Below are 27,439 nucleotides of genomic sequence, written 5' to 3'. Positions count from 1 at the left end.
TCTTGTTGGTTTCTTCTTTGAACACCATCAAGTTTTCTTTGGGAGCATTTTTGATCCATCTGTCAGCAAGACTCTCCTTTATGAAACAAGTCGAGGCCATGAAGTTTGCTGTTAAAGGGTTCGTCCACTCTCCTCTAACTCCTCTTGCAGGCAGCAGATGGGTCCCACTCTGACACTTTGGAAGCAAAAGAATTTACAGAGTTCTATAAGGCATTGACTAAGCGTACCGAGGTGCAGGAACTATTTGAAAACTTTTCGGCTGATGGACAGAAGCTGACCCTGTTGGAATTTGTGGATTTCCTCCGAGAGGAGCAGAAAGAAGGAGATCACGCTCCTGACCTTGCTCTGGAACTCATCGACTGCTACGAGCCTTCAGAGAGTGGTAAGAGGGTCAGAGCAGCGTGGCACCAAACATACGAGCAGAGGTGACTGTGACTAGTAGGGTCCAGAGATTAGCAGACTAACTCAAGGAAGCTTAGGCCATGCCTACTCCGGTCCTCTCCCCAGTCATCTTCATCTCATTCAACCACTCCTCTGGAAGGAGAGCCCTCATTTCCTGCTCAGATAAGACAGGAGTCTCCTCCTTACTGCTAGATCTCTCGGGAGAAATAACATCACATAAGTCCCTTTCCTCTACCATGCTTATGTTTCACATCCTTCACTCCTGGAAAGTTCTTCCTGATTTCAGCCTTTGGCCTGAGTGGAAACAGAAAATCCTTGGTACTCTTGCTTTGGCCTCTTCTCCTCCAATGCATATGGTTCCTTTTCTCCTAGTTCCCTTCATGGTTCCTGTTTGCTGTCTCTTTAAATGCTGGCTCTCTGCCCTTTCCTGGGCTTTCTCCAAATTCACCAAATGGTTCTCAGAGCCTCTAAGCCCCTGAAAGCCCTTGAAAGCTTAGTCAACCTCTGGCTGAGGGGATAATGATGAGGCCAATCATTTAGCTTTTAACAAACACAGCTAAAATATATCTTCTCTGTCCTCAACCCTTTCTCCTTGCCCTTGTAGTAGGTGCCTTCCTGCCCTCCATTCCCTTCAGAATGTGAGGAAATTACATTATTAATAAATGATTTACAATGCAGTTTCACATGCCTTATTTCATTTAGTCCTCACTACAGCCTTATAAATCAAAAGCAATAATCTTGATTGGGCCTTTGCTAAGTATCCCATAATGTGCCAATATTTCTACACGACTTTTTTCTTCTATTCTTTTCTTAGTGACGAGTTAAAGTAGATTCTATTGTTAAGTCAGTTGTGCAAGAGAGGCAAACCGAAGTTTAGGAAAATGAAATGGCTTGCTCAAAGCCAACAGCTAATGAAAGGAGGAATTGGGATTCAAACCCAGGTCACCTAACTCTTACCTGGTGCCACTCTTGAGAATCAGGATTAGAGATGAGATGAAGGACAGCTGGACGAGTGACACAACTCCCACTTCCTTTTATTTATTCACTTATTTTAGCCAATGTTTATTGAGTACCTATAATGTGCCAGGACCTATGCTAGGCGCCAGAGATACAGTACTAGATCAGACAAGGACAGTGCCCTCATGGAATATAGAGTCAAGTAGAAAGTGTTAGGATCAGTGATTCCAGATTTGTGCAGGTGCTCAGAGAAGAAAGGGGGCCGTGAAGCAATTATTTCAGAAAACTACATAGGAGAGGAACGTCAGAGGGTTGAGAAATAAGATCCTCTATTCCCGGTTTGGGATCCAGTATTCATTAGTTACATTAATTCTACCTCCCACCCTTCTTGGTGTTTTCTTCCCTTGTACTTGACGATCAGACTACACTCTGGCTGCAGAATATAGTGTCATTCAGGAGACCTGGGCCTGAGTCCTGACTCTGCCTCTTACTCTGCCTCTTACTGAGTAACCTTGGGCAAGTCACATAACCTATCTGAGACTCAATTTTCTTATTTGTAAAATAATTGGCGATCAAATGAAATAATGCACATGAAAAGTATCTGGCAACTGTGGATTTTCCCTAATGATGGAAGTTGTTACTGTCAAGAATAAAACCTGCCCAACTTCCTACCATTCTCTATCATCTCCAGACCTTGTCAAACCTAGAACAAGGAAGCTAGGCATGAGAGTCAAATTGTTTTGCCCCCCAACAGAGCCCCACAGCAGCAATGTTACCTCAGTGAGACTACACAGCCCAGTGGTGTAGGGCATGGCTTTGACACCTGGTTGCCTGGGTTCAAATCCCAGCTTCTTCACTTACTAATTATATGACCTAGGATAAGTTACCTAACCTCTCAGGGCATCTTATATCACATCTACCTGATCATGTTGGTGAGAGCATTAAGAGAATGTCCTTGGCATAGAGCGAGTGCTCAGTAACTATTAGTCTTTGTTGTTGTTATTATATGAAGCCTGTGCTGAAATAGGTGAGAGCTATGGAAGGAGTGACAGGGACCTGCCCTCGAAGAGAATGTAGTCCAAGGGGATATTGAACAAAAACACTCCTCAAAACATCATGTGGGAACTGACGACAGGAAGAAACCCTCAGGTCAGAGTTGGCAGTAGCTACACAGCCCGGGGAATAAAACAAAGGTGCCTTGGTCATGTCATTAATAAGTTTTTGACTTTGATTCTCTCTGGGCCTCAGTTTCCCCATCTATAAAATTAGCCCTTTAGACCGAATGCTGTGTTGTCTGTTATGGTAACCATGAGCTCCGGTGACAGTTTAAATTTAAATGAACTGAAATCAAAATTTTTTATTTGGGGGTTTGGGATGTTGGGAGAAAGGGGTAAAGGGTTTAAGAAGTACAAAATTAGTAGTTGATACATGGTCACAGGGATGGGAAACACAGCATAGGAAATGCAGCCAGCAGTAATGTCATGGCTATGTGTAGAGCCAGAGGCGTGAAAGAGTAGTCAGGCGGACTGTTTCATAAACTATATAAATGTCTATCCAATGTACTGTTACTTGAAACTAATAATAAAATGAAACGAAATGCTCAAAGAAATTTAAATTCAGTTCCTCAGTCATGTAGCTACATTTCAAATGCTCAGTAGTAGCTTTAGGTGTCTATAGGCTACCGTATTAGAAAGGGCAGAATAGAATGTTTTCATCACTGTAGGAAGTTCTATGGGACTAGAATGATTGTAATGATTCCCCTTGTGGCTTTAACGTGCTCTGAGGGTGGGGATGATTGAAATAGCAGACACTGTAGGGAGCAAGTCTGGGATCTGGAAGCTGGGAGTGGACACCATCTGACAGGCAGGACCCTGGAGAGGGGTTGGGTGGAGGACAGGCTGTAGGCATGCTGAAGTGCTCTCACTTAGAGTTCTCTTATTCTAGTGACCCCCTACTCCTTACCCTAGGCAAACTGCGGCATGTACTGAGCATGGATGGCTTCCTTGGCTACCTCTGCTCAAAGGACGGAGACATCTTCAAGCCAACATACCTCCCCATCTACCAGGATATGACTCAACCCCTGAACCACTACTACATCAACTCCTCTCATAACACCTACCTGGTGGGGGACCAGCTCTGTGGCCAGAGCAGCGTCGAGGGATATATACGGTGCAGTGGGAAGAAGGGAAGAAGGGGCTGAGCTCATAAGAAGGGACCATCTGTGGGAAGTTGAGGGAGGCTGACAGTGGATAGCAGAGATTGAAAAGGCGTTGTGGGGGGTTTGGGGCTGAGGATCCCTGGAGACCTGAGAGACTTGGAGGAGATACTGAAGACTGGTGGGGGAGTGGTATTGAAGCCCTATGGGTAAATGGAGCTTCTCTCTCTTTTATAGGCTATGAAACTCTCTTGGAACTCAGAGGTCCTGACAGATTTATTTTGAATAAATGAATAAACTAAACGTTAAATGGAAGTCAATAGCGTATAGGAGTTCAAAACATAGGTTCTGGAGTCAGGCCATTTGAGATCAAAACCTAGCTCCCTCACTTGGTACTCTGGAACTAAGTATTTAACCTCTCTATGCCTCAGTTTCCCCATCTATGAAATAGGGATGATAACAGTGTCTATTTTGTCTGGATGTTGTGAGAATTCAATGAGATAATCTATGTGTCAATAGCTGATAAATGGTACTTGCTCTCGTTGTGATTAATCATGAATTAGATTAAATAGTCAAGATACCTTTGCAGTGCCTGCAACTGAACTAGTAGCTTCAAAGGATACAAAGATGAGAGGAGCATATAGTTTCTGCCCTAGGAAGTCTAGTAGAGAAAATAAAGTATGTATTTACTGACCGTTTGAATAGCCCGGATGTTGTATAACAAAATACAACCAGAACACCAGAACCATCAGGAGGCAGTATGTGATGGCTTGCTAAAGAAAGATTTTAAGTTGGGTTGGTGGGGCAGGAGGGTGGGGCAGTGGTGGTGGTGGTGGAGAGTAGTGTAAGCTGGAGCAGTGGACAGGGAAGGGTCCATGGAGATGTAGCTTGAAGAGCTCTTGACAAGTAAGGGCGTGTGAGCACTGTTCTCTCTGGAGTGGGGAGAAGGTCCCTAGGTGGAAGATCAGACATTGACCCCTCCTGTCTCCGGGGGGTTGGGGTTCTTGCAGGGCCCTAAAGCGGGGTTGCCGCTGTCTGGAGGTAGACATATGGGATGGACCTAATGGGGAACCTATCGTTTACCATGGACATACCCTGACCACCCGTATCCCGTTCAAAGAAGTTGTGGCCACTGTAGCACAGTACGCCTTCCAGGTAGGAGGCCCAGGATGGGAACACTGGTGAGACAAGAGGATCTGAGGGAAGAGCGGCTGGCGCTGGGTTTGGGGAGGGCAGAGGGAAAACGAGAGGGTATGTCAAATGGCATATAGGTAAAAGAGATTTTAACGGTGAAGCACTGAGCAAGTATTAAGGAATTATTATCGATAACTGTTGAGTATGTTACTAGTAATTAGCTGCCATCGAGGTAATTGCTAGAGATTAGTAACTATTACTTCTAACAACTTCTGTCACCTATCTGGGAGAGAGTGGATAAGGAAACAGACAGAGAAAGTGGTGGATAGGGCTGCGGGACAATAAGGATCTGAAGATGAAAGCCTGAGAGTGTAACATGAACACATAACCAGGGGAGCAGCCTGGCCTTCGCACTCTACGCCTGAAAAATCAAAGATCCCAGAGGGACCTGAATCAGACCTGGCACGGGTCTGAGGTGTGGGGCCCCACGTGACTTTTAGATGTGGGGTGGACTCCAGACCCAGCAAGACCTCCTTGAGGCCTTGAATGAGATCAGAGGAGTTTAGCAATCTGTGTACCCAGTTGAGTGAGTAGCTAGGTGGGCCCAGAGAAGCAAGGAGGTTACGGGCTTTAGAACTTTGGCTCCAGGGTCCCCTTCCCTCCCCATCAGACATCGGACTATCCAGTCATCTTGTCCCTGGAGAACCACTGCAGCTGGGAGCAGCAGGAGATCATGGCACAACATCTGACCGAGATCCTGGGCGAGCAGCTCCTGAGCACCACCTTAGATGGGCTGCTGCCCACTCAGCTGCCCTCACCTGAGGTAGGGACCCCTCGTCCCCAGCCCAGGCTCTACCGTGGCTTCCATACCCCCCACATTGCCTTCCTCCATGTTGTTCCCTTCTTCTCATCCTCAGATGAACCATCTTGCTCTTTAATATCTTTGTCATAGGGATAATCGGCGACTTTAATTTTTTTTAAATCTAATTGAACACAGAATTCTATCTCTAGTTCTCTGAATTGTAAAGCAATTACTTACTTAGTATTTATTTTATCAATGGAAATCTCTTCATTTTTTCCTCATAGTTTGTAATTGTTGTAGACTGTACCAACAGCATAGAGAAAGGGAACTCCCTCCAATGTAAAATCAACCTCTCCCAATAACTGCTGTCAATAGATTTTTAAATGCTTATGTAAACATAAATGTGCACATATATTCACTTTTTTAAAGAAGTGAGATTATTCTTGATATCCCTTTATATCTCATATATAATATATATCATAGGTGCCTTTTCATGTATAATTTTTTCCTTTTTAATGGAAAAAATGTATAATTTTTTCCTTTTTTCCTTTTCCTTTTATGTTATGGACCATAATTTATTTGATCAGTAGATGGTAAACATTTAAGTTGTTTATAATTTGTATGTACAGCTTTGCCCATTTACTTTTTCTTTGAAATGGATTCCTAGAAGCAAAATCACTGGGTTGAAGAGTTCATATGTTGACATTTTGGTTATTATTGACAAGTTGCCCTCTGGAGAAATGCCACATTACACTTCAACCAACAGTACTAAGAAAGGGACCACAAATAACTTCAGTAGTGAGATGATTCATAATGGCAAACATGAAAAAACAAGTCAAATATTTTTAAAAAGAAAAGTTTATGTTTTCTTCTTTTTGATTTAATTGATATTACCTACTTTGAAAGTTTATATTTTTTACTGATATGTAACAATTTTTTAAATGTTTAAGATATTAAGGCTTTGGAAAATCTTTTTTTTGTAGTCTATTTTTTCCTTTGTATTTAAAACATCTCCTGCCTTACAGAGGTTTTTAAGCTTTTTGTAATCAAATCTGCCAGTCATTTTTATGTCTTCTGAGTTTTCATCTCATGTTCTAAAGGCTTTCCCACCTTAAGATTATTCAAAAAGATCGTTTATTTTCTTCTAATATTCTTTATGTTCCTTATATTTACGTGTAAATCTTTAGTCTAGGAGGATCTTTATGTATCAGATGTGAGGTAGGGGTCCCCATTTAATGCTTTTCCATATAGATAGAGATGTTAATAATTTGCTTAAAAATACAGGAATCCCTGCTGTGTGTATAAAGCAGCCTTCTTGTGGGAACTTGTGACTACTCACTCACTTCCCTGTGAGAGCAGGGGGCCCCAGGAGGGTCCCAGAGCAGACAGGTAAACAGGCGCCTTGAATTTTGTCCCCTAGGAGCTTCGAAGGAAGATCCTGGTGAAGGGGAAGAAGTTAAAGACACTTGAGGAAGATCTTGAGGAAGAGGAAGAAGAGGAAGAACTAGAGTCTGAATCAGTGGAGGAGCAGGAGACTGAGCTGGAGCCCGAGACCGAGTTTGAGACCCAGAGGTTGAGCCCTCGCAGTATGGACAAAAAGGAAAAGGTAGGCCAGGGAATTGGTCTTTCTGCTCTTGCATTTGGTCAGTCTGTACCACAAGCTGAGAGTCCACATGTGAAGAGACTAGAGCCAGGCAGGGTAGAGGGCTGAGGAGCAAAATGCCCCTTGCCCCAGTGAAAGAGATATAAGAATGCATACTCGGCACCACTGTATATTGCCATATATAGGTAATTGCAGTGGCTTTCCAACTTCTTTGGGTCATAAAATCTTTTTAAATGAAATCTTATCTGGAAGCTCAGTATACAAAATAAATGCCATCCTAGCTGAAGTACCCATTTGGCTCTCTCCTGGGTCCTTTGGGTGACTCCTGAGACATCTTTGTATTAATTCTCAGTCTCTTTAAAGGCCAGTTTAAAAAGCACTGATGTGTGTGTGTGTGTGTGTGTGTGTGTGTGTGTGTGTGGTATTATTAGTTGAGCCATGACCTCAACTAAAGTGGGCTTAGTTAGAAAAAGCTTCTTGGAAAAGGTGGGTCAGCGGAGAGGCCAGAAATAGTCAAAGAGGAACAGAAAGCGATGGGGTAGGGGAAAGCTCTGGGAAGTCTGTACCTGAGATGTCCAGCTCCCTGTGGGGAAGGGCAGCCATTTGTGGGACTGTCAAGACCCTGATTTGAAGTCTGCATTTCTCCCTCTTGTGCATGTGCTTGGCTCAGCTGGCTGATGTCTAGCTTATCCTGTTCTGTCTGGGGCTGTGGTATCTAAGCTGCTGCCATGTCCAGGGATAGAAATGGGAATTCAGGAGGCAAATCTAAAGATATTACTCTGGGACCCTCACATTCTTCCAGCTGTGACTTCCGTGACCATTTGCATACCTTGACATGCCTTTCTGGGTTCACGTACAGTTTGACCAAAAATTATTGTTAATTTGTTTTAAAAGATAAGAGGCAGGGAGGATGACCTGTTTAAAAACAATAAATTAAAAACCTGGTACTCAGAAAGTAACACAGAACAGATCCTTTAAGCCCAGAGGCTGAAACTGATCCCACCAGTATATGTAGATTGCCTTTATTCCCATTCCTACCCCCAGGTTTTGATGTGCCCGCTGTTATGTCCGCCTATCTGTTGTCAGATTATGATCCAGCCTCCTCTTCCCAAGCTTAAGTCCCCTCTCTTACCCAAGCAGGTGAGGCAGAAGGGAGAATGCATTGGGGAGGAAGTGGGCAGAGGCTTAGGTTGGGTGGGTAAGTTCAGATCTTGGCCATTGGCCTTCTCAGATTGCTGATATTCAATTCCACTTTCCTCTTTACTTTCTCCTTTTCCAGAAATCCACACCCATCATATGTCCAGCTCTCTCTGCCCTGGTTGTCTACATGAAGAGTGTCTCATTCCACAGCTTCACTCATTCAAAGGAACACTATCGCTTTTATGAGTTATCATCTTTCTCTGAAGCCAAGGCCAAGCGCCTCATCAAGGAGGCTGGTCAGGACCAAAAGGGAGGGACAGGAAGAGATAGGGATGGCTAGGATCAGGTGTGACGTGCAAGCAGATGAGTCCCAAGAAAGAAGACAATGGAGTTAAGGAAGGATCAGGGAGCTAGAAATCTCCTCACAGGAGGCATGGAGACAGGACTTATAAATAGTAAGCTCAAAGCTCTAGGGAGAAGACAACTAGGGGAGATGGTCTGGGTGGAAATGAGTAGAGGCACAGTGAAGTTTTCTGGAGCCAGCCTCAGGAGATGCTGGGGAGAAGAGGGTCCCTGGGACCAGGGAAGGGGGAACATCCACCCCACTTCCATCTCACTACCTACACTCTTTTTACAGGCAATGAGTTTGTGCAGCACAATGCCTGGCAGTTGAGCCGTGTGTATCCCAGTGGTCTGAGGACAGATTCATCCAACTACAACCCCCTAGAATTCTGGAATGTTGGCTGCCAGATGGGTAAGGAGGCAGTAGAAACAGGGAAGAGGAAGTAAGAATGACAGGTAGGAAGTAAGTCCCTGGGTGGCAGTAGAGCCAGGAACGCTCTGATGAGAGTGCTCGGCGGAGAAAGTTATTCATGGAGGTGTTCCCAGCAGGCCCTTCTATCCCAAATATGTCATTTTAACTCCCTAGAAGAGGGGCTAGATGGCCCCCAAGGTGAATCCTTCCCCTTTCTTCTCCTGGGGCCCTCAGTGGCTATGAATGTGCAGACTGCGGGGCTTGAGATGGACATCTATGATGGGCTCTTCCGCCAGAACGGTGGCTGTGGCTATGTGCTGAAGCCAGACTTCCTGCGTGATACCCAGAGTTCCTTCCATCCTGAGAGGCCCATCAGCCCTTTCAAAACCAAGATGCTCCTAGTTCAGGTACAGTAGAGAGTGAAACTATTGGGAAGAAACTTGGGCTAGTTGGGATAGAAGCAGGGGAGAGGTGGTCAGGCCTGACAGGAATGTAACGGGTGAAACGTTCCTTGTGGGAGGCAGGGCAGCCCGATTGTTAACAGCATAGACTCGGGAGCCAGTTGCCTAGGCTAAAACCCATTTACTAGTTGTGTAATGTTGGGCAAGTTCCTTAACCTTCATCTCCTTACCTGCAAAATGGGGATACTACAACTATCCACTTCGAAGAGTTGTTGTGATTAAAATAAAGTGCTTACAATGCCTGGTGCACAGTAAGCGCTACAGAAGGGGTTGCTGTCATTAATACACCTTTCAAACCTTGTTAAACTTTGACTTGGATGCATTTCAAATTGCACATAGATTACTAGAAGGAAATATATTACCCATGGAGGATTGGCTTTGCAAACCCAAAGCTAGAGCACAAGGTCCTGTGCATCCTCTCCCGAGCTGGAGTGGGGCTAGGCTGAGCAAGAACTATTGAGGTTCTAGATTCCTGGTTGCAGGTGATCAGTGGTCAGCAACTCCCTAAAGTGGACGAGACCAAAGAGAGAGCCATTGTGGATCCACTGGTGAGAGTGGAGATCTTTGGCATCCGCCCAGACACAAGCTGGCAGGAAACCAACTACGTGGAGAACAACGGTGAGGGATGGGTAGTGCTGGCGGGAGGTGGAAGGAGTATGACTGTCACTCTCCTAGCATCCTGCCCTCCATTAGGTATAGTCCATGTCGCTACCCTCCCTCCCTGCACTTCCACGGGAGGCAGTGTGGAACACGACAAAGAATCAGGACTTGGATGTCTTGGATTTGAATCCTGGACTCTCACTTATAAGCTTCAGTGACCTGGGCAAATTGCTAACCCACTGAACCTCAATTTCTTCACCTTTAAAATGCTGACTGCTGTGAAATTTTAGGGAGAACACGGGGGAAGCAACCCAGCACGGGCCCAAAGAAAAGTCAACAATGTCTGTTCCTTCATTCCCACCCTCATTCCCATTGCTGCCCCATCTCAGGTTTTAATCCGCATTGGGGGCAGACACTATGCTTCCGGGTCCTGGTGCCTGAACTGGCCCTGCTGCGTTTTGTGGTCCAGGATTACAATTGGACATCCCGAAATGACTTTGTGGGTCAGTACACCCTGCCTTGGACCTGCATGCAACAAGGTGAGCCCATCCTTCAACACCTGGCCAACCCCCGAGCTCTGGCTGCCTTCCTGATGCTATCCTCCTGTGCCTTTCCAGGTTACCGCCACATACACCTGCTCTCCAAGGATGGCACTAGCCTCCATCCAGCTTCCATCTTTGTGTACATCTGCATCCGGGAAGACTTGGAGGTGGATGAATCCTAAGGTGGGCACTTCGTGAGAAGGATAGGTGCATCTAACTTTATGTGGTAAGAAAAACCTAGAAAAATAACTTTAGAAAGCAAACAGAAGTGAAAATCGCACTGTGCGTTGTGCATTCCTAGGCACAAAATTACCTCACTTTTCCTAACAAGCAAATCTAGGACTTTTCATCTTCTTTCTCTTCCCTTTGTTTTCACAAGCCTTTTGGATCTTTCCTGCCCTTCCCCTTTGCATACTCTATACTGGAATTCTTGCTGTGGGCTCAATCCTATACCCAGGCTGAAGAAGACTAATCTCACCCATCAACTCTGGCTCAAAGGCAGATTACAACTAGAAATCTAGAGGGGGCAGAGAAAACCAGAGGCATTATCCCTTCCACCCTAACTTCCTCAAAGCCCAGAGCCAAAGAAAGGATACACTAAGCCTCAAGGCTCCTCAGGCAAAGGCTGCGGAAGGAGACCTGACTCCAAGCCTGTAAGACGCTCAAGAACATTGCTCAGCCTTCAGAGTCCCATTGGACTGCTCCCCACTAGCCCTACCAGTATAAATAGAGCTGCTCTCCTTAATTTGGCTTGTGTATGGTCTGTCACTGTTGGGCATGGAAGGGAGGAATTTAGGGTTGGGGGACATTTGGGTAGACAGGTGGGGCAGTTAAATGTGGAAAAACAAGCTTCCAGAGGTCCCCCTGCATGTGTTACATAGGAAGGGTACAGAAGTATAGCTTCTAAGGGGTAGGGCAAAAGCAGCAGACAATGGGTCGCGCGATCCCAGCCCTCCTGAAGAGTTTGCCTGGAACAGTCCTGGTTTATGTCTGTTGTCCCAGCATAATTGTTGATAGTACCCTTTTTAATCTTCCCAGTGTGTCCCAGTTTAGATGATCAATTATAAAGTCAATGTGAGGTACTCATAGAATTCTGCATTAGATTTGCCACCCCCTCCCCCAATCATTTGCCTTTCACACCATCTTTGTGCTTTAACTCTAGTGTAGCTACTGACTCAGTCTGAAGTTCAATGCTGAATTAAAGCTTCTTTCAGGGAGGCTTACTGGGTGCAAGACCTCCCTCTAAAGGTAGACAAAGTGGCTTGGAAATAGGGAGAAGGGCAAGGACCAAGACAGAGAAGGCAGACCCGGGCCTGTCTGAGAATCAATCACTACTGAAGATGGAAGGAGACAAAAAAGAGGCAGAGGTCTAACAGGGGACAGGGCAGATCGAGATGACAGCTGGAAATGTTAAGACAGGGACTTGGAGGAATCTATAAGCTAGTAATCATTCTGTTTAACATGCTTTATAGAGCATTAGGCACAACAGCACATGCGGTTAGATACAACTTTTGAGGATGGTGAATGAAATTAGGACTTGACATAGTAAAAAGGAAAGAGAAGATGGAATGAGTAAAACCAAATTCTTATAGTCGGGGACTTTGGTGGAGTGATGGTAAAGAAACTAGGACCTCACAGGTTAAAAACAGTGTGCCTCAACCTGAAATCGGTTTGTGGTCCATGTCTTCTATGTAGCCATCAACTTCAAAGTACTATAGCCAGAGTCCCAGGAGGGTTCCAGCCACCCTGATACCCCAAAGCCAGCCCTTCCTTATGTTCTGAGCTTCTCAGGCTTGCTCTGGTTCCAGTCTGCACATCTTGGACCACACCCTCTTCTTGTCGGGAGGTGGGGTGGCTTTCAGCCCTCGGGTCCAGTTGGGGGAGCAGAAGGAGCAGGAGGGCTGGAATCCTCCAACTGCACATCATGCAGATGCACTGTGGGGGTGGTGGGGTCTTTGCCTACGCCTTGATTTGGGTCAGCCTGGTCGGGGTGGTGCCTGCGCACATGCTTCACCACCTGGAACTTCTGTTTGGCCTTGTAGCTGCAGAGGCGGCAGAAGAAGGGGTGGCGGTCGGTGTGGGTGAGGGCATGGTGGCGCAGGCCAGCGGCCCAGCGGAAAGCACGGTGGCACACGTTGCACACATAGGGCTTGGCCTCGCTGTGCTTGCGGAGGTGGGTGCGCAGCAGGAAGCGTGTCTTGAAGGCCTTGCCACACTGCTCACACATGAAGGCCCGGGCTTCCCGGTGCCGTGTCTCCTGGTGCACTCGCAGTGCATCGGCCCGGTTGGTGCGGTACTCACACTCAGGACACTGGTATGGCTTCAGTCCTGTAGGTCATGGCAAGGACAGAGAACAAATCACCACTGAAGAGGGTGGGAGAAGGTTCAGTGGACCATAAGAGCCATTATGATCCCAGGACATAGAGAACACAAGCAACAAGCTAACTAATGATCATATCTTGGAATGTTCCAGTCTCGTCTGATATTTCTGTGCCCTTCTCCCAACATGGCCAGCTCCTTGTATACAATAGATGCTCGATGAATGCTGATAACCGGACCCCTAAATAGTCGCCTGATAGCAACAGATTCTCAAATATGATAGAGTCTCCAAATGGGAGATTCCTGCCTCCTTTTGGTCATGAGGTACTCATGGAACTTGGCAGAGGTGAAAGAAGTGGCATTCATAGACACGGAGGGCCTTGGAATGCACCAGGTCAGTTCCATTACACGGGAGATCACATGCAAAAACCACAGGCACACCATCGTTAACCCTCTTCTGAGAACTTGGAGTTTGTGGACTCCATACTCAGGAGAAAAAAAGGATACGTTAACACAGGCGAACCCTCCCACTGCCTCCTCTTTACTCCTGATGGTTCCATCATCTCTGCAGGAACCAGGCAGACCTGGTCCTCAATCATTCACTTTTAAGCTGGGGGATTCTCAGTGAGAGGTGGGTGACCTGGTACCACAATCACCTGGGAAATTTTTGCAGGTACACAGGCCCAGGCTCTCAGGTACACCTTTCTTCTGTTTTTGACACATCTTCAGTTGGTTGGGAAGCTATTCTGGCCATTTGGCCTACTCACTACCTTCGATGTGAAAACTAACTGATGTGTACCCCGAATCTGAATAAGGCCCACACCACCTCTGGGAAGCTGGGTGTGCCAGGGCATAGGGGAACCCTTTGGGCCTGTCAAAATCTCGCAGACTCACCTGTATGCTTGGTCATGTGGTACTTGAGCTGGTTGACCCACTTGCACTTGTAGCCACAGTCAGGGCACAGATATTTTCGTTCCTCCTTGTGGATCCGCATGTGGTACTGGAGGAGAGAAAAGCAAAGAATACACCCAGAAAATGTGCATCCCTGGGTACTCAATGGGTGTGGAAATAGGGGAAACAGGCAGAGAAACTGTTGTCAGATAACCCTGATCCCTGTTCCCATCCTACCCAAACTCCCATTACCAATCAGGTTCCCCAGTCTGGCCATTTGGACACCAACCTAACCCACTGGGCCTAACCCAGGTCTGCCCTATCTCAGCTCTGCCACTTCTTATTTGTGTCTTTGGGCAATCGAACCCCAATTTTCACTTTAATAATCTGTAAAACTGGGAACTAGTAAAAGTCATTATAGCTCCTATTTTTGAAAGGATTAAAATTACAGTGCCCAGCATACAGTAAGTGCTCAATAAATGCACACTGTTTTTACAACAACTCTATGAAGTATTATCCCCATTTTACAGATGAGGAATCTGAGGCTTGAAGAAGTTAAACAACTTGATGAAGGTCACAGGGCTAATACTCGGGAGAATCAGGCTTAGAGAACCGAGGCAGTTTAACTCCATAGCCTATATCCCTTCCATTCCTGGCCCCCATGGTCCCTGACCTTACCTTGAGGCGAGAGGGGTCAGCGCAGGCATAAGGACAGAGGTGACAATGGTAGGGCTTTTCCCCTGTGTGGATGCGGCTGTGCCAGGTGATCTTCTGCCGGTTCTTGGTGCTGTAAGCGCAATCTGTACACTTGTAGAGCCGGGTGCCCCCATGCCCCTTCACGTGGTGATCTAGCACCAGCTGATGGCGGCACACAAAGTCACAGAAGGGGCAGTGCAATCGAACTGCCCCATCAGAGGCCGCTGTTCCTGTCGAAGTCTCCTCATGCTGTTCCAAGTAGTGCTTCACTAGGCCCACCCGCTCCCGGGCAGCAAAATCACAGAGCTGGCAGCGGTGGCTGAAATGCTGCTGCCTCCGGTGCTCGTCCAGTGCTGGCCGGTTAGGGAAGGCCTGCTGGCAGGCCCCGCACTCGAGCCGTGGGTGCTGTTTACAGGTGTGTCCTCGCAGGCTGGCAGGACTGGGGCACTGCAACCCACAGCGTGAGCAGTGCAGGGGACCCTCGGTGGCCTCCGCAGGAGAGCCAGGGGCTGGGGCTATAGGCTCAGGATGCCGGCGCAGAGCATGTTGCTTGAGTGCAGTCTCAGAGCTGAACTGGGCCTCGCAATGGGGACAGGCAAAAGCTGGGGTGCCCTGGTGGCAGCTGTTGACATGGCGAGTGATATCATGGCGAAGGTAGCCACTATAGTCACAGAGGGGACAGAAGTGGGTGGGTGTTTTGTCATGTACCCTCAGCCGGTGCAAGCGCAGTTTTGAATTAGTACCAAATGTCTGGGGACAGGAGCTACAGGGGATGCGGCCAACACCTGTGTGTCGGGACTGGTGAGCCTCCAACCGGTACCTTCTGGTAGTAGAAAAATCACAGAAAGGGCACTGATATGGCTTCACTCCTTCATGCTTAAGCCGCCGGTGCTGCTGTAGGCACCTGCTCTGTTTACAGATAAAGCCACAGTCCCCGCACTGAAGAGGGGGCCGGGGGCTGTGCGCTGAGGCCACAGTGGGGTGCCTCCGCTTCTGGTGGAGCTTCAGGGCAGCAGCGGCAGGAGCGGTGAATGAGCAGAGGCCACAGTGCAACTCCCTAGACTGCTCAAGGGGGCAGCCCCGGGTCTGGTGAGTCCTCAAAGCCCGCTCCTGCTGGCAGCTGAAAGGACACGTGGGACAGGAGAAGCGAGCCCCCTTCTGCTTTGGAACCAGAGCTGAGTCCCCATCACCAGGGCTGCACTCTGTACTCCCGCTGTTTAGGGAAGCAGAATCCCCATTGCTCAGTGGGGACAAAAGAGGCTGGGTCTGTGAGGCCCCTCGCTTTCCTCCCCCACGACGGCCCCCCCGGCAGCCTTCAGCCACGTGAGAGGTTATGGAGGAGAGCCGAGAACAAAGGAACATGCACGAGTTGCAATGAAACTTGCCCTGCTCAAAGTAGAACTTCTCAGGGGGTGAGGAGTTTCCTGCAGGAAGTACTACAGAGCCAGAGAGTGGGGCCAGAGGCTCCTCTATTTCTTCTGGTCCCCCAGGAAGCTCAGAAGGAGCATCTTTTGGGAGCACTAACTCTACTTCTAATGGTACAGGTGGGGGCCTCCCACCTTCTGCAGCCTCTGACGCCTGGGTGCCTAACGGCAGAGGATGCAGAGGGATGAGTGAATCTGGTCGGGCTAAGCCCTTGTTCTTTCTGAGTAGAACAGGGCATTTCTTCAGTAGGTGGGTGCTAAGGCCACGCTGTTGCTTGAAACTCGCCCCACACTCAGGGCACAGCAGGGGTTCTCGGCGGCCCTGGCACCCAGTCCTGGAGTGCAGACTCAGGGCCTTCTCCCGGCGGGCAATAAACGGGCAGTGCGGGCAGCGGAAGGCCTGCCCCTCTCCTTGTATCACTACCATCTGAACCCGGCCCTCTAGCACCAGCGCCTCTGCCTGTTCTTTATCCTGTCTCCTTAGGGCCTTGAGCAATGACTCTGACTCAGGGAACTGGGGCAAGGGTGCTGTCTCGGTGGGTGGAGTTGCCTTGAAGGTTCCAACCCAGCTGTTAGGGGGTTCCTCTGAGGAGGGGGGATTGTTGGGGGACTCAGGGACTGGTTTGTCCAGAATGGGCTCTTCTTCAGCACCCAAGCCAGAAGTCCCAGCACCTTCAAAGGTAGACATCACTGTCAAAGTTCCATCTGGCCCTTCCAGTCTCAGGGACCCCGAGGGATCCAGGGGCCTGAACTCCTCGGGGGCTGTTTCAGAGATCTCCTCAATGTGTGGCTCGGCCACAGGTTCCAGCTCTACTCCCAGGGCCTCTAGGTGTAGTGTGCAGCTGCCCTCATCTACCTGTGCTGGACTGGGGCTGCCGACCAAGTCATCCCCGTGGGGAACCTTACTGCCATCCTGTCTCCTAGAATCATTCTCCTCACTGGCCTCTGGCAGAGCCTGGTCCAAACTGGGGTCCACTACAGTCCCAGGGTTGTGGTCCTGCTCAGCAGGCTGAGCAGACAGCTGGCTTGAGGACTCTGGGTCTGGTGGGGGTGTTGGGCATTGCCTCGCCCCCTCTGGCTCCTGGCTGGCATAGCGGAGCTGCCAGACCTGGTCCCCGGGCACGTAGCCATGGGCCTTGCGCTTGTGGAAGAAGAGAGTGGTGTTGCTGAAGGTGCGGTAGTCACAGAGGGCACAGCGGAACTCACGAAGGCGGGTGTGCTTGCAGTTCTCATGGCTCAGCAGGGCCTGCTTGTGGCGGCTCTGGTAGCTGCAGTAGCGACAGGGGTAGAGTGGGGCTGGCTTGCCAGAGTGGTGCTGGGAAGCCATGTGCTTCTGCAGCTCATACTTGCGCTTGCAAACAAAGGCACACACCTCACACATCAGGGACTTGCCCTGGTGCTTCAGCTTGTGGCTGCTTAGCTGATCGGCCCGGTGGCAGCGATAGGAGCACTGGTTACACTGGTATCTGGCAAAAGGGGATAAGGCAGGTGGAGAGGAGGAGCAAAATCACAATTATAACCCAATCATAATAACTAACAGTCACTAAGTACTTACTATGGTCAGGCCCTACACTCAGTATTATATGCACAACATCTCATGTACTCTTTTGCTACTACCTTACGATACAGATATCCATTCTACAAGTGAGGAAACTAAGGCATGGAAGTTAATAACTTGCCTGAAGTTACAAAGTGAAGTGCAGAGGCAGTCTAGTTTCTGGGCCGCTGTTCTAGCCCCTACTCTATATTTCTCCCTAAAGGGAAGATATCATGAATCAGCAACCCACTGTGAACTTCTAAGGAGCTGACAGGCCTACGGCCCCACAGAGCAGGTTTCTGTGCCCAGTTCCCATTCTCCCATGGAGGTACAAAAGATAAAGAGAAATATCCTAGCTAGAGATCAGAGGCGAACTTGCTTGAATTTAGACATGGTCAGGATTGAGGCCACAGTATAGCCTATCTACTTTCCTGGGACTAGACTCTGAGAATTCAAGTGACACCCTAGAATCTAGGCCTATTTTCTGGGTCTGTACTCTCTTCCCTGAGCCCAGAGATCTCTCACCACGCAGACTGGGCCACAGGCACAGAGGCCAGCCGTAGGCAACGGAGCTGAGATGATGGGAGCAGAGAAGCGCGTTATGAGTCTTCCCGGGGCCAGAAGAACAACGGGGCCACAGATGAATCAAGAGGAGCTAGCTTAGCATAAGGCTCTTGGGATAGGGATGGGGCAGGCATGTGTTCATACCTGAGGTCTCCTAAGTGTTTTCGCATGTGCACACTGAGGTAGTGCTTCCACTTGGTGACATAGCCACAGTCAGTGCACATATAATCCTTGGCGTTGGAGTGGGTCAGCATGTGCTTTGATAGGTAGCTCACGTCTCGGCATGTAAAGTCACACAGCTCACACTTGTGAGGTTTCTCGCCTTATGTAGGGGTGGGTGGTAGGGGTGAGAACAAGAGGGGAGAAAACACAGGTCACACACAGATCCAGTGAGCAGACAGACCGTTTCCCTCACCAAGTTTGTCCTGATGCCAGGCAGGAGCAAAGCCTTCGCGTGCTGATCACAAAAGTCAATGCTCTGTCAGACAGCTACTCCTCCACGCCAATACCAATGAAGATGGGAGGAAAGTGAAGACTGAACTTTGCAAAACTGGCTTTTAAGTCCACTCCTGACTTGTTATACAGCTTGTTGGCACTTCTCTATGAGTAAGAGGAGCAAACCTTAGACAATTCAACAACTTAGTTAAGAACTCTGACTCAAGTCTAACACAGGACTAAAGGTATTAATAGCCAATGTGTATACAGTGCTCGCTCTGTGCCGGGCACCTTTCTAAGCACATTATAAAAATGCTTCCTCTCACTGAATTCTCACAACAGCCCTGGGAGGCAGGTGCTGATTATCCCAGTTTACAGAGGAAGGAGCTGAGGCACAGAGAAATCATAGAGTTATGAACTGGTGGCTCAAATCCCAGCTTACTATTACATGGCCCTAGGCGGGTTATTTAACCCCTCTATGTCTCAGTTTCCTTATCTCCAAAAAAGAGGGCGGGAAAAATACTGACCTCACATGGCTGATATGAAGATTGAATGAGATGTTCCAAAGTCCTCAGTGGTGCCCAGTGAGAACTCAAGGGCGAGCTGTCCATGGAGCTGGTCAAGACCTGGCACTAGGAAGCTGGGGGTCATGTCCCTTCAGGACCCTTCCCCCTTATCCCTGCCCACTCACTTAGCCCCTTTCTCTGTGGTGAAAGGCAAGCAAGGTGATGTTCTGGTTCTGGTTTGATACTAGCTGTGTGATGCTGAAATAGGCAATTTAAATTTTCAGAGTTTCTCATTTTTACCTCCTTTCCTTACAAGATTATTATTATGGATTAAATGACAATATGAAAGAACTTTGTAAACTGAAAGCATTATACAGATGTAAGGTTTTAGGAAAGGCCTCGAAAAAATGAGATTTTTTGTGATTAAAGCATTTATAAAAATGAATTGTTCAGTGAGAACAACAATAGCCTTGGCTAAGTTGCTTTAAAACTGTCCTCTCAAACTAGAGTCTCTGATGAGATTTTTTAATGTCTTATCATTCTACTATGCTTACAGAGATCAGAAATGGGATAATGTTATAGCAGGAAGCCCGACTTCATTGTCACTTGAAGCATCGGTAATACTGGGAACACATTAAAAGTCAGACTTGAAATATCTGCAACTTCCAGGTCACCAGACGTGATCCTGTTTCAGTGTCATGGCTGCCAAAGCTATAGCGTGCATGGATGGCTCGGTCCCCTCGCCCCGCCTCTCACAGCACATCCCAAAACTTGAATTGCAAAGGAAGGTTATCTGTCTGGATCTGGGTTTCTTCCCTCTGAGAAGCTCGGTGTTGACTTCCCCAAGCCGGACTAGGAGTGGGCAGAAACGGACAGGAACTTAAGGGTGAGGCACGACAGCACAGTGATTACCGCACAGGCTCTGGATCAGGATGCCTGGGTTCACATCCTCGCCTGACCACTTTACGAGCTGAATGAAACTTGGCTTAAGGCTCATAAATTCCAAATACCAGATTTGTCTCTGGGGATACTAAGTTAAATGAGACAATGAAAGGGCTGCAAAGCCTTCATGTGTCTGGTACACAATAAAAGCTCACATCCACCATCATCATCATCACCACCCCTATTGTATTATCCTAAGGATAAAAGCCACCTCACCTGTATGCAGCAGCATGTGGCGGATGAGCACTCTCTTGTGGGCAGTGGCAAAGTTGCACTCAGGGCACTGGTGGATCTTCTCGTGCGCATGCATCTTGCCCACGTGATCCTGGTAGGCCACTGGGTTGAAGGTGACAAAGGGGCAGAAGGTGCAGCGCAGCTCCTCATTGCCAGGGTGGCCTTGCTTTTTGTGTTTGCGGAACAGGTGTTTGTTGGAGCAGGCGAAGTCACAGTGGGGGCAGTGGAAAGCATAGTGGCTCTTGTGGTGGGCTTCCATGGCTTCGGCTGTGGCGAAGAGCATGGGACATGAGTGATGGCGGCACTCCACAGCCCGCACCCCATGGGTCTCCTTCAGGTGCTTCACGAAGGCCTTGCGGTTAGGCGCTGCATAGTTGCAGCCCTCCTGAAAGCAGCCAAGGGGCAATGGCTCCGCTGCCGCGGCTGCTGTGTGGCTCTTGAGGTGCTCCTTAAGGGCCTGGCTGAGGCGGAATTCCTCATGGCAGACAGGGCAGGCATAAGTGTCTGAATAGAAGTTGGAAATATCCTCGTGCATGCTGGCCATGTGACGGTTGAGTGCATTCCTCTCCACGGCACTGTAGTGGCACAGTGGGCAGCGGTGGGCCTTCTGGCCCAGCTCCCGTAACAGATGGGTCTTGAGCTTGCTCTTACTGGTGAAGAACTTCTGGCAGTTGGGGCACTGGAGGCTGGGGTCTGGGAAGTGGAGATGTAGGTGCTCCACCAGATGGGTCCGTTTCTTAAAGCAGCGCTTGCATTCTGGACACATGTGGGTCTTGAAGAGGGACTCGGTGCCAGAAGCCATGTCCCCTGTGAGAAGGAGAGGCAGAGAGGGTTGACGGTTGAGATTCTTTGATAAATCAGGAGCTGGCCAGATTATAGGAGAAACACAATTTTCTCAAACACAGTGTGTGGCCTTTCCATTTTCTCTCCAGGAAACCTACCAATAGCATCTCAAATGCCGTAGTCTCAAAGAAGAAATGAGATACTCAAGTGTTTAGAGAAACAAAATCACAAAGACTTCTCAGATCTTGCTTGTTTAAAGTGCTCTCTCCAAGCAACCCGCTATTCTTAAGCTTTGTCTAGAGCTTCTCTAAAGAACAGTCTGGATGGGGGGTATTCTTGTTTTTCCTGCCTGGGTTCATGGAGGGAGGTGGAAGGATCAGCAGGGTTGGTTGTAAGGAAAAGAACCCCATAAGGAGTGAACAGAAGATAAGATAAAGTGCTCCAAATTCCAAACATTGGCTCGTGAGTTTGGTCATAGGGAGCCGGTAATAACTATAATCGGATCTTTCCTATTGACCTGACAGTAAATATCTCCCTGTGCAATTGGGTTTCTTTTTTTCCTTTCTTTTCTTCTTCTTCTTCTTCTTTTTCTTTGCAATGAGTTTCTAACATTGTTCTATTGAGTTGGAAACTTGGAAACAAGGATTCAGGAAAAAAAAAAATCTTAGGGGGTTCAATGCCAGACAAGACAGGCCACTGATCATCGATAACCTCTGATGTCTTTATACTATGGTAATCACCGGTTCCTTCCCTGCAAAAGAGCTTTCTGCCTGAGGAAAACAGGCCCAGGAAAGCAAACTCTGTTTACTCCTAATAGTGTCTTTACCCATTTATAGTTTTCCCACTAGACATGTCAAAGTAGACTCTTAAGAAAAGATCTGAACCAAAGCTCGGGAAACTAAACCCTACAGCTTCAATGTCAGGTTCTCCACAAACCATTCCTTCCCACCACCGAGAGGTGCAAGCCTAACCATGTTGTCACCTTCCAACTGCTGAGCCCCATGGCTTTTCTCCGGGGCTTTCTGGGAGTCCTTCAGGGTGCTGCTCTCCTCCTCTTCCTCTGCATCCTCCTCTTCGGCTGACTCCTGCCCAGGCAGGGGTGTACCTGCTTCCTCTGAAGGCTTTCCTCCTGGGGGCAGTTTGGGAACTGGAGAAACACAAAACTTGATGAAGTCTACAGGAGCCAACGACAGCAATGAATGCTTGTACATCTTCTCTTACTGGCTGGAAGAATCACCCTCCCCATTTAGCATAAGGGAATCTTGCGTTCTTATAGGAGGACTGGAGCTATCGGTAATGCTCCAGCCTAAAGTATGACACACACCTCAGATAACATTCTCAGACTCCTTGAAGGTAAGAGCATTGAGGCCACTGGAGTAGGGGTAGGGGACAGAGAGGTAGAGAACAGGTAGACTACACTTCCATGGCTCAGGTCCCCAGTGCTAATGGCTGGTGGCTTAGTGCAGGTAAACATATCCTGATTTCTAAACTGTTCTGAGAAATCCAACTCAGCAACTCGGGGTCACACTGTCCCCCTCAAATCCATTCCTTCTTTCCTTCAGTAGAGGCAGCTGCTTCGGTGAAGCACAGATCTATGAATATTTCCCAGAAAAAAAAGTCTTCTCTTTGGGAACAGAGCACAAATGAGTCTTAACAAGCCAAATTCCCTCATCAGAATCTTATCCTCTCCTGGCCAGATTTCTCTGTTTCTTCCTGCTCCTCTACTCAACCCCATGACTTTTTTTTGAGATCAAGAAGAACAAGAATCATGAAGCACCATCCTCCTTAAAGGTTTCTTTTCAAAATAACTCTAGGTTCTCTTACCCAACCCCATTTGCTCTAAAATGCAGTCTACAGGCATTCTACCAGTGGCTACAGCCAATGATGGGCATTTTAGCTTTTGCCCCAGAAAGCTCTGAAATGGATCAGAAGAGAACAGTGGTTAAGTAACTTAAAGGCCATAGTATAGCTGAAGGCAAATTTTACTCAATGTCATGGACAAGGACTTTCTCTGTATCCCATATATTCTGACTGGTGCAAGGTTTCTGGACACCTTCCCCTGTCAGCCAGCAGTTCTGTCCTTCTGAGCCGCTACTCTGGAATTCTCTTGTATTCAGGCATATATTCATAGCACTAGAAATAACTGCTTTTCCAGGCAGCATACTGCTGGGCCCCTGGCCTCATACCTGGCAGCAGCTCCTGAACGGCCGACAGTTCTCCCTGTGTCCCGGCCCTATGGCTGCGCCGATGCTGCCGGAAGAGTTTGACGTTGGAGCCAATGAAGCTGCAATGGTTGCAGTGGAAAGGGTAATGGGCCTGCCGGTGCAGCTCCATGCCCTGCTGGCTCCCAAAGAGCAGGGGGCAGCCCCGGAAAGAACAGGGCACAGGAACCACTCTGTGGGTCTGCCTCAGGTGGTGCTGCAGACCCTTACGATCTTCAGCGGAGAAAACACAGCCAGACTCTGGGCAGGAGAAGGTGTCAGGAGTGCCCCGGTGAATCTTGAGGTGGCTCTTCAGGGCCTGGGGTTGGGCAAACTCCTGTCTACACACAGGGCATGGCAGGGGGCTATCTGGTTGGCTCTGGCCCTGCAGAGGGCCCGAGAGAGTGAGGTTGCTGGGAGGCAGCTCTGCAGAGCATGGGGGGCTAGAGAGGCCCTGCACAGGCTGTATAAGGGTCTCAGTGCACTGGTGCAGGGCCAACAGAGTGGGCTCTGCGAAGCTCTGCTCACAGCGCTCACAGAAGTACACCTCCACCACCTTTACCAGGACACCTGCAGGTAGAGGATCGACAGAGAAAGCCACAGAATCAGATGGAACAAGACTCAGAGAAGTTAGTTACTAGCAGAAAACATAGGTGAATATTTTAATATTAATGGAATGGAGATGGACTTTAAGTCTGATTCTGCACCTGGACCATAAGCCCCACGAGGGCAGGGACAATCTACTGTGCACATGTATTTGGATTCCCAGTATCTAGCACCATACTTGGTATGAAGTAGGTACTTAATAAATATTTGTTAAATCAATATAACAAGTATTAACCAAAATCTAAAAAGCATTAAGAAAGGGCGATATATTTTGCCCCCAAATAAAAAAGAAAATGACAATCTGGGGATAATATCTTGCAATATAGACCACAAAGTGTTACCTTCATATTCTACAAAGAGATTTTCATAGGTACAGTAATTCATAAAATGGAGAACATGGTTTTTGAAAGGAATCAAATCATGTTCATAATAAAAACTACCATTTCTTAAGCAATGGGCAGGACCTTGACAAAGAAAGGTTCAGGAAACACTTCCTTGGTCCTCCAGCTGTCCTTTGAGAAGGACTTGGGATTCTGTGAGGTTAAGGCCACCAAGTTTGTTAATGGTGGAGCCATTACTCAAGCCCACTTATTCTGGTGGTCTTTTGCTCTTTATAATTTTTGTTTAAATATTCAGTGCAACAATTCATATTATACAGACATATATATAAAAAGAATATCCACCCTGCCATACACACACAGTTTTGTCTAAATCCTTTCAGACTTTCTTGGGTCATTTTTCTGCAATTTGCTAATTTTTTTACACTTACCATATAGCAAAGATACTTTTATCTATGAGTACATTTTTTTTTTTTTTTTTTGGTCCAGTTCATAGTACTTCAGACCATGGGTAAATCAAAGTGAAATTTTGCCCTTACTGATGAATATTTGGGTTGTTTCCTACCATTACAAAGAAAGCTAGCCTACACATCCTTATCCCTGTATCCTTGTATATGTGTGTGAGTCTTTGAAACAGATCCCGACAAGTGGAATTACTGGGTCAAAGTATGCACATTTTAAAATTTGTTATGTAGATAAATTGACCTTATACTCTCCATAAGCTATAAAATAGTGTCTGTTTCCCCACGGCCTCATCAACACTAGGTATTATAAAAAAAAATGTTCGATTTTTACCAAAACAAAAATAACATCTCATAGCTATTTTTAACTGGAATTTATGTGTTATTGAGATTAAACATCTTTAGTTATTATTTTATTTCCTCTTTATTTGCATTTCATGTAGATTCCCCCGACCCCTTTTAAATACTGTTTCTTTCTCTTGTGGAGCTCTTTAAATTTTAAAGGCAGTGACTCCTTCTTATATGTTGCAAATGTTTTTCCCAGGATCGTTTTTATTTATTATTTATTTTACCACATAGAGGTTTAGAAATATTATATGATCAAATTAGCTAATCTTTCCCAATATTCTTTGTACACTGCCAAAGGAAGTTGTAACAACTGTAGCTGGAAGATGGCAGTTAAAAAACAGGGAAGTTACTAAAAAATGAGAAGATGTAGATGTAGGAAGAATAAAGGGGAGAATCTTTCTTCTAGCTCTTTCTTCCAGCTCTTAACCACATGCCTTAGATGAGGTAAGTATGTTACACATAAGAAACTAGGGCAGGAAAATACCAGATTACCTTGGGGAAGCTCTGCCAAACCTAGGGTGGTAGAGGCTGGAACCTTTTGCCTAATCACTGGCTGCAGTTCCTGGGTGGGAGGGTCAATATGGTGGAAAGAATCTGTAAAGACTACTGGAGTAAGGATTGGGCAGAGGTGTCAGAAAGGTTTTCCCTTCTGGAATACTGCCTAGCAGACATAAAGCCCTCACAGGGATAGACTGCCAAGAGCTTGGTACAAGATTGTGCACCACCTCGCCAGCCTTCAATCAACATTTACCAACTGCAAATCAAATTACGTCTCTAAGTATAAAAATAGGATGCTACCTTGTGTTCTCATCATATTTATATAGAAGGATCAAAAATAGCACCGGTAAAATCTCAGGGCTGTTTGTCCACTGGTCTGCTAGCAACCCTGTTTGTACCTGGGGTCTCTCCAGGAGCACCTGGGGACAGGTTTCCAGCTACTGCTTCTACAATGATCTCCATGTTCCCTGTGTCCTCTTCAGTTGCTGTGGCCTCTACCAGCAGGCAACCTGGGTCAGCAGGCAAAGATGTAGTGTTCCCGGAAGGACAGGGGCTCTGGATGGGCTCCAGGATTCCAGGGTTAGAGAGAGGTGGGGGGATCAGCAATAGCTCAGGACACAGTCCATCCATCTCCCCAGTGCTGCTGGAGGGCTGGGAGTCCAACACAGAATCTGTCATCACCACCAACTTGTATGCTGTGGTCACTTAAGTGCTGATAAACCAACCAGAAGAGAAACCAAACAAAATATAGTTAGATCTCTCACTTGCTTCTCAAATGATGTGGGTGAACAGCCTTGTGCCTGCCCACTTAGCATTCCCTTGTATGGCACCATGCCACATCTAGTCAACCTAGAAGTTTTCTTTTTATGACAATGTCTAGAACAAAAAAGTATAAAAATTATAATAGGGATCAATTATCAGGAGAGAGCCAACAAGTTTTGGCCATTATATTTAAGACTACAGATTATGGTTTTTTTTTTTTGGAGCTAAGGGACTTTGAGCAAATCATTAAGCAATCTGGGTCTGTTTTCTTATCTGCAACAAAACTGTGTGGGGCCAAGTGTTCCCAGAGGTCCCTTCTCCTCTTAACTTTTTTTTTTTTTTTTATCTCACTATTCTTTAGCATGGGTGTAACACCCTTCCTTCATGATCTGGTCCCTGCTGACCTCTCCAGACTCATCTTCCACTTCTGCCCTCAACAGATCTCTGAACCAGTCATTCCCATACTCACTATAATCTCTTTTGTTGCTATACTTGCACACATGCATATCTGTCTCTGTCTCTCATCTTGATGGTCTTTTCCTCCCCTTCGTCTTTCTTGTCTGGCTACCCAACTTCTAACTATCCTTTCAGAATCTGTACACATGTCACTTCCACTATGAAAGCTTCCTGACAGATTAAGGCAGAAAGAAGGCCTGGGGAATGAATGAGACCTGGCCTGTAGACCAAGGCACCCGGTTTCCACCTGCTGTGGGCTGACTCACCGCATGGATTTGGACAGTCACCTTGCTTCTCTGGGCCTCAGCTTTCTTATCTGTAAAGTGGAGGCGATGACAGCGTCCACATCATTGAGCGGGAGCGGGAATCACAGGAGCCGACGAATGGGAAAGCCGATTGTAACCTGCAAGGCTTGGGATGGAGCATCGTCATGATTACGGTCCTGAGGAAAGGCAGCGGATAACCGGGCGCGGTCCAGGGCAATGACGCGACTGAGGCACCACGGCGGCCGAGGTGATGCACTGGGGCTCCGCTCTCGGCGTGCTCCCTTCAGCACCTTCCCCCCGGAGGTTCCCACTTCCCAGGCCGGCCCTCATGCTGGGGCTAGAGAAACTTTTGCCTCCGGCCCGCTCCACTCGCACTCACTACTAGTCAGCCCAGCAGCCGCTCACTCACCTCCCGGCCCAGGACCAGCGGGAGCCGCATCTCTATAATCGACATAAGCCGGAGCGGCCTCCCGGGACGCCCTTTATGCGACCGCCTCCGGCCCAGCGGCCTCTATGGCATCGGGCATTTGGAGGCTGCTCTCTCTTCCGCAAGCGGAGCACTCTATGGTTTTCTCTTTCGTTTCTCCTCCTCACCTCCCCTAGCTGTGAAGCCCGAGGAGTA

General features: G+C 47.6%; 2 protein-coding genes across 7 annotated transcripts in view; one reads left to right on the top strand and one right to left on the bottom strand.

Moving 5' to 3' along the window:
- Positions 1–11,028, top strand: part of PLCD4 (phospholipase C delta 4) — an 18,226-nt gene extending 7,198 nt beyond the window's left edge. The window contains exons 6-16 of one of the 3 annotated variants that reach the window (XM_016156725.2): positions 151–382; positions 3,327–3,528; positions 4,525–4,669; positions 5,319–5,471; positions 6,871–7,056; positions 8,333–8,489; positions 8,831–8,947; positions 9,182–9,354; positions 9,891–10,026; positions 10,398–10,733; positions 10,930–11,028. In XM_016156725.2, the coding sequence (XP_016012211.2) occupies positions 151–382; positions 3,327–3,528; positions 4,525–4,669; positions 5,319–5,471; positions 6,871–7,056; positions 8,333–8,489; positions 8,831–8,947; positions 9,182–9,354; positions 9,891–10,026; positions 10,398–10,732 (1,836 nt within the window). In that variant the 3' untranslated portion in view covers position 10,733; positions 10,930–11,028. Of the gene's footprint in view, positions 1–150; positions 383–3,326; positions 3,529–4,524; positions 4,670–5,318; positions 5,472–6,870; positions 7,057–8,332; positions 8,490–8,830; positions 8,948–9,181; positions 9,355–9,890; positions 10,027–10,397; positions 10,756–10,929 lie in introns of those variants that run through there. The other 2 variants (XM_016156726.2, XM_016156724.2) reach the window with 2 other exon arrangements.
- Positions 7,793–27,439, bottom strand: ZNF142 (zinc finger protein 142). Of its 4 annotated transcripts, none has more exons than XM_036236170.1 (10): positions 27,227–27,439; positions 26,839–26,962; positions 25,732–26,045; positions 23,068–23,652; positions 21,864–22,028; positions 20,081–20,905; positions 18,126–18,303; positions 14,439–17,346; positions 13,764–13,869; positions 7,793–12,878 (listed from the first exon to the last, which is right to left on the bottom strand). In XM_036236170.1, the coding sequence occupies exons 3-10, from the start codon at positions 26,009–26,011 to the stop codon at positions 12,409–12,411; spliced, it is 5,517 nt and encodes a 1,838-aa protein (XP_036092063.1). In that variant the 5' UTR covers positions 26,012–26,045; positions 26,839–26,962; positions 27,227–27,439; the 3' UTR covers positions 7,793–12,408. The 4 variants fall into 4 exon arrangements, with proteins under 4 accessions (XP_036092063.1, XP_016012207.2, XP_036092064.1 ...); XM_016156721.2 differs by having other exon boundaries at positions 26,818–26,962; positions 27,227–27,438; XM_036236171.1 differs by lacking the exon at positions 23,068–23,652 and having other exon boundaries at positions 26,818–26,962; positions 27,227–27,436.

The sequence above is a fragment of the Rousettus aegyptiacus genome, unplaced genomic scaffold (genome assembly GCF_014176215.1).
Source record: "Rousettus aegyptiacus isolate mRouAeg1 unplaced genomic scaffold, mRouAeg1.p scaffold_m13_p_2, whole genome shotgun sequence".
Classification (NCBI taxonomy): Eukaryota; Metazoa; Chordata; class Mammalia; order Chiroptera; family Pteropodidae; genus Rousettus; species Rousettus aegyptiacus.
This window is presented reverse-complemented; position numbering and strand designations above follow the sequence as displayed.

What these genes read in the sequence shown, in the direction of transcription:
- ZNF142 (XM_036236170.1), bottom strand. Translation starts at nt 26,011, where the DNA reads ATGACAGATTCTGTGTTGGACTCCCAGCCCTCCAGCAGCACTGGGGAG. An exon ending in TGGGGCTCAGCAGTTGGAAG is followed by an intron (nt 20,906 to 21,863) that starts GTGACAACATGG and finishes TCCTTCTCACAG; the next exon opens with GGGACATGGCTTCTGGCACC. An exon ending in CTGACCCCTCTCGCCTCAAG is followed by an intron (nt 13,870 to 14,438) that starts GTAAGGTCAGGG and finishes TCTCTCCTCCAG; the next exon opens with TACCACATGCGGATCCACAA.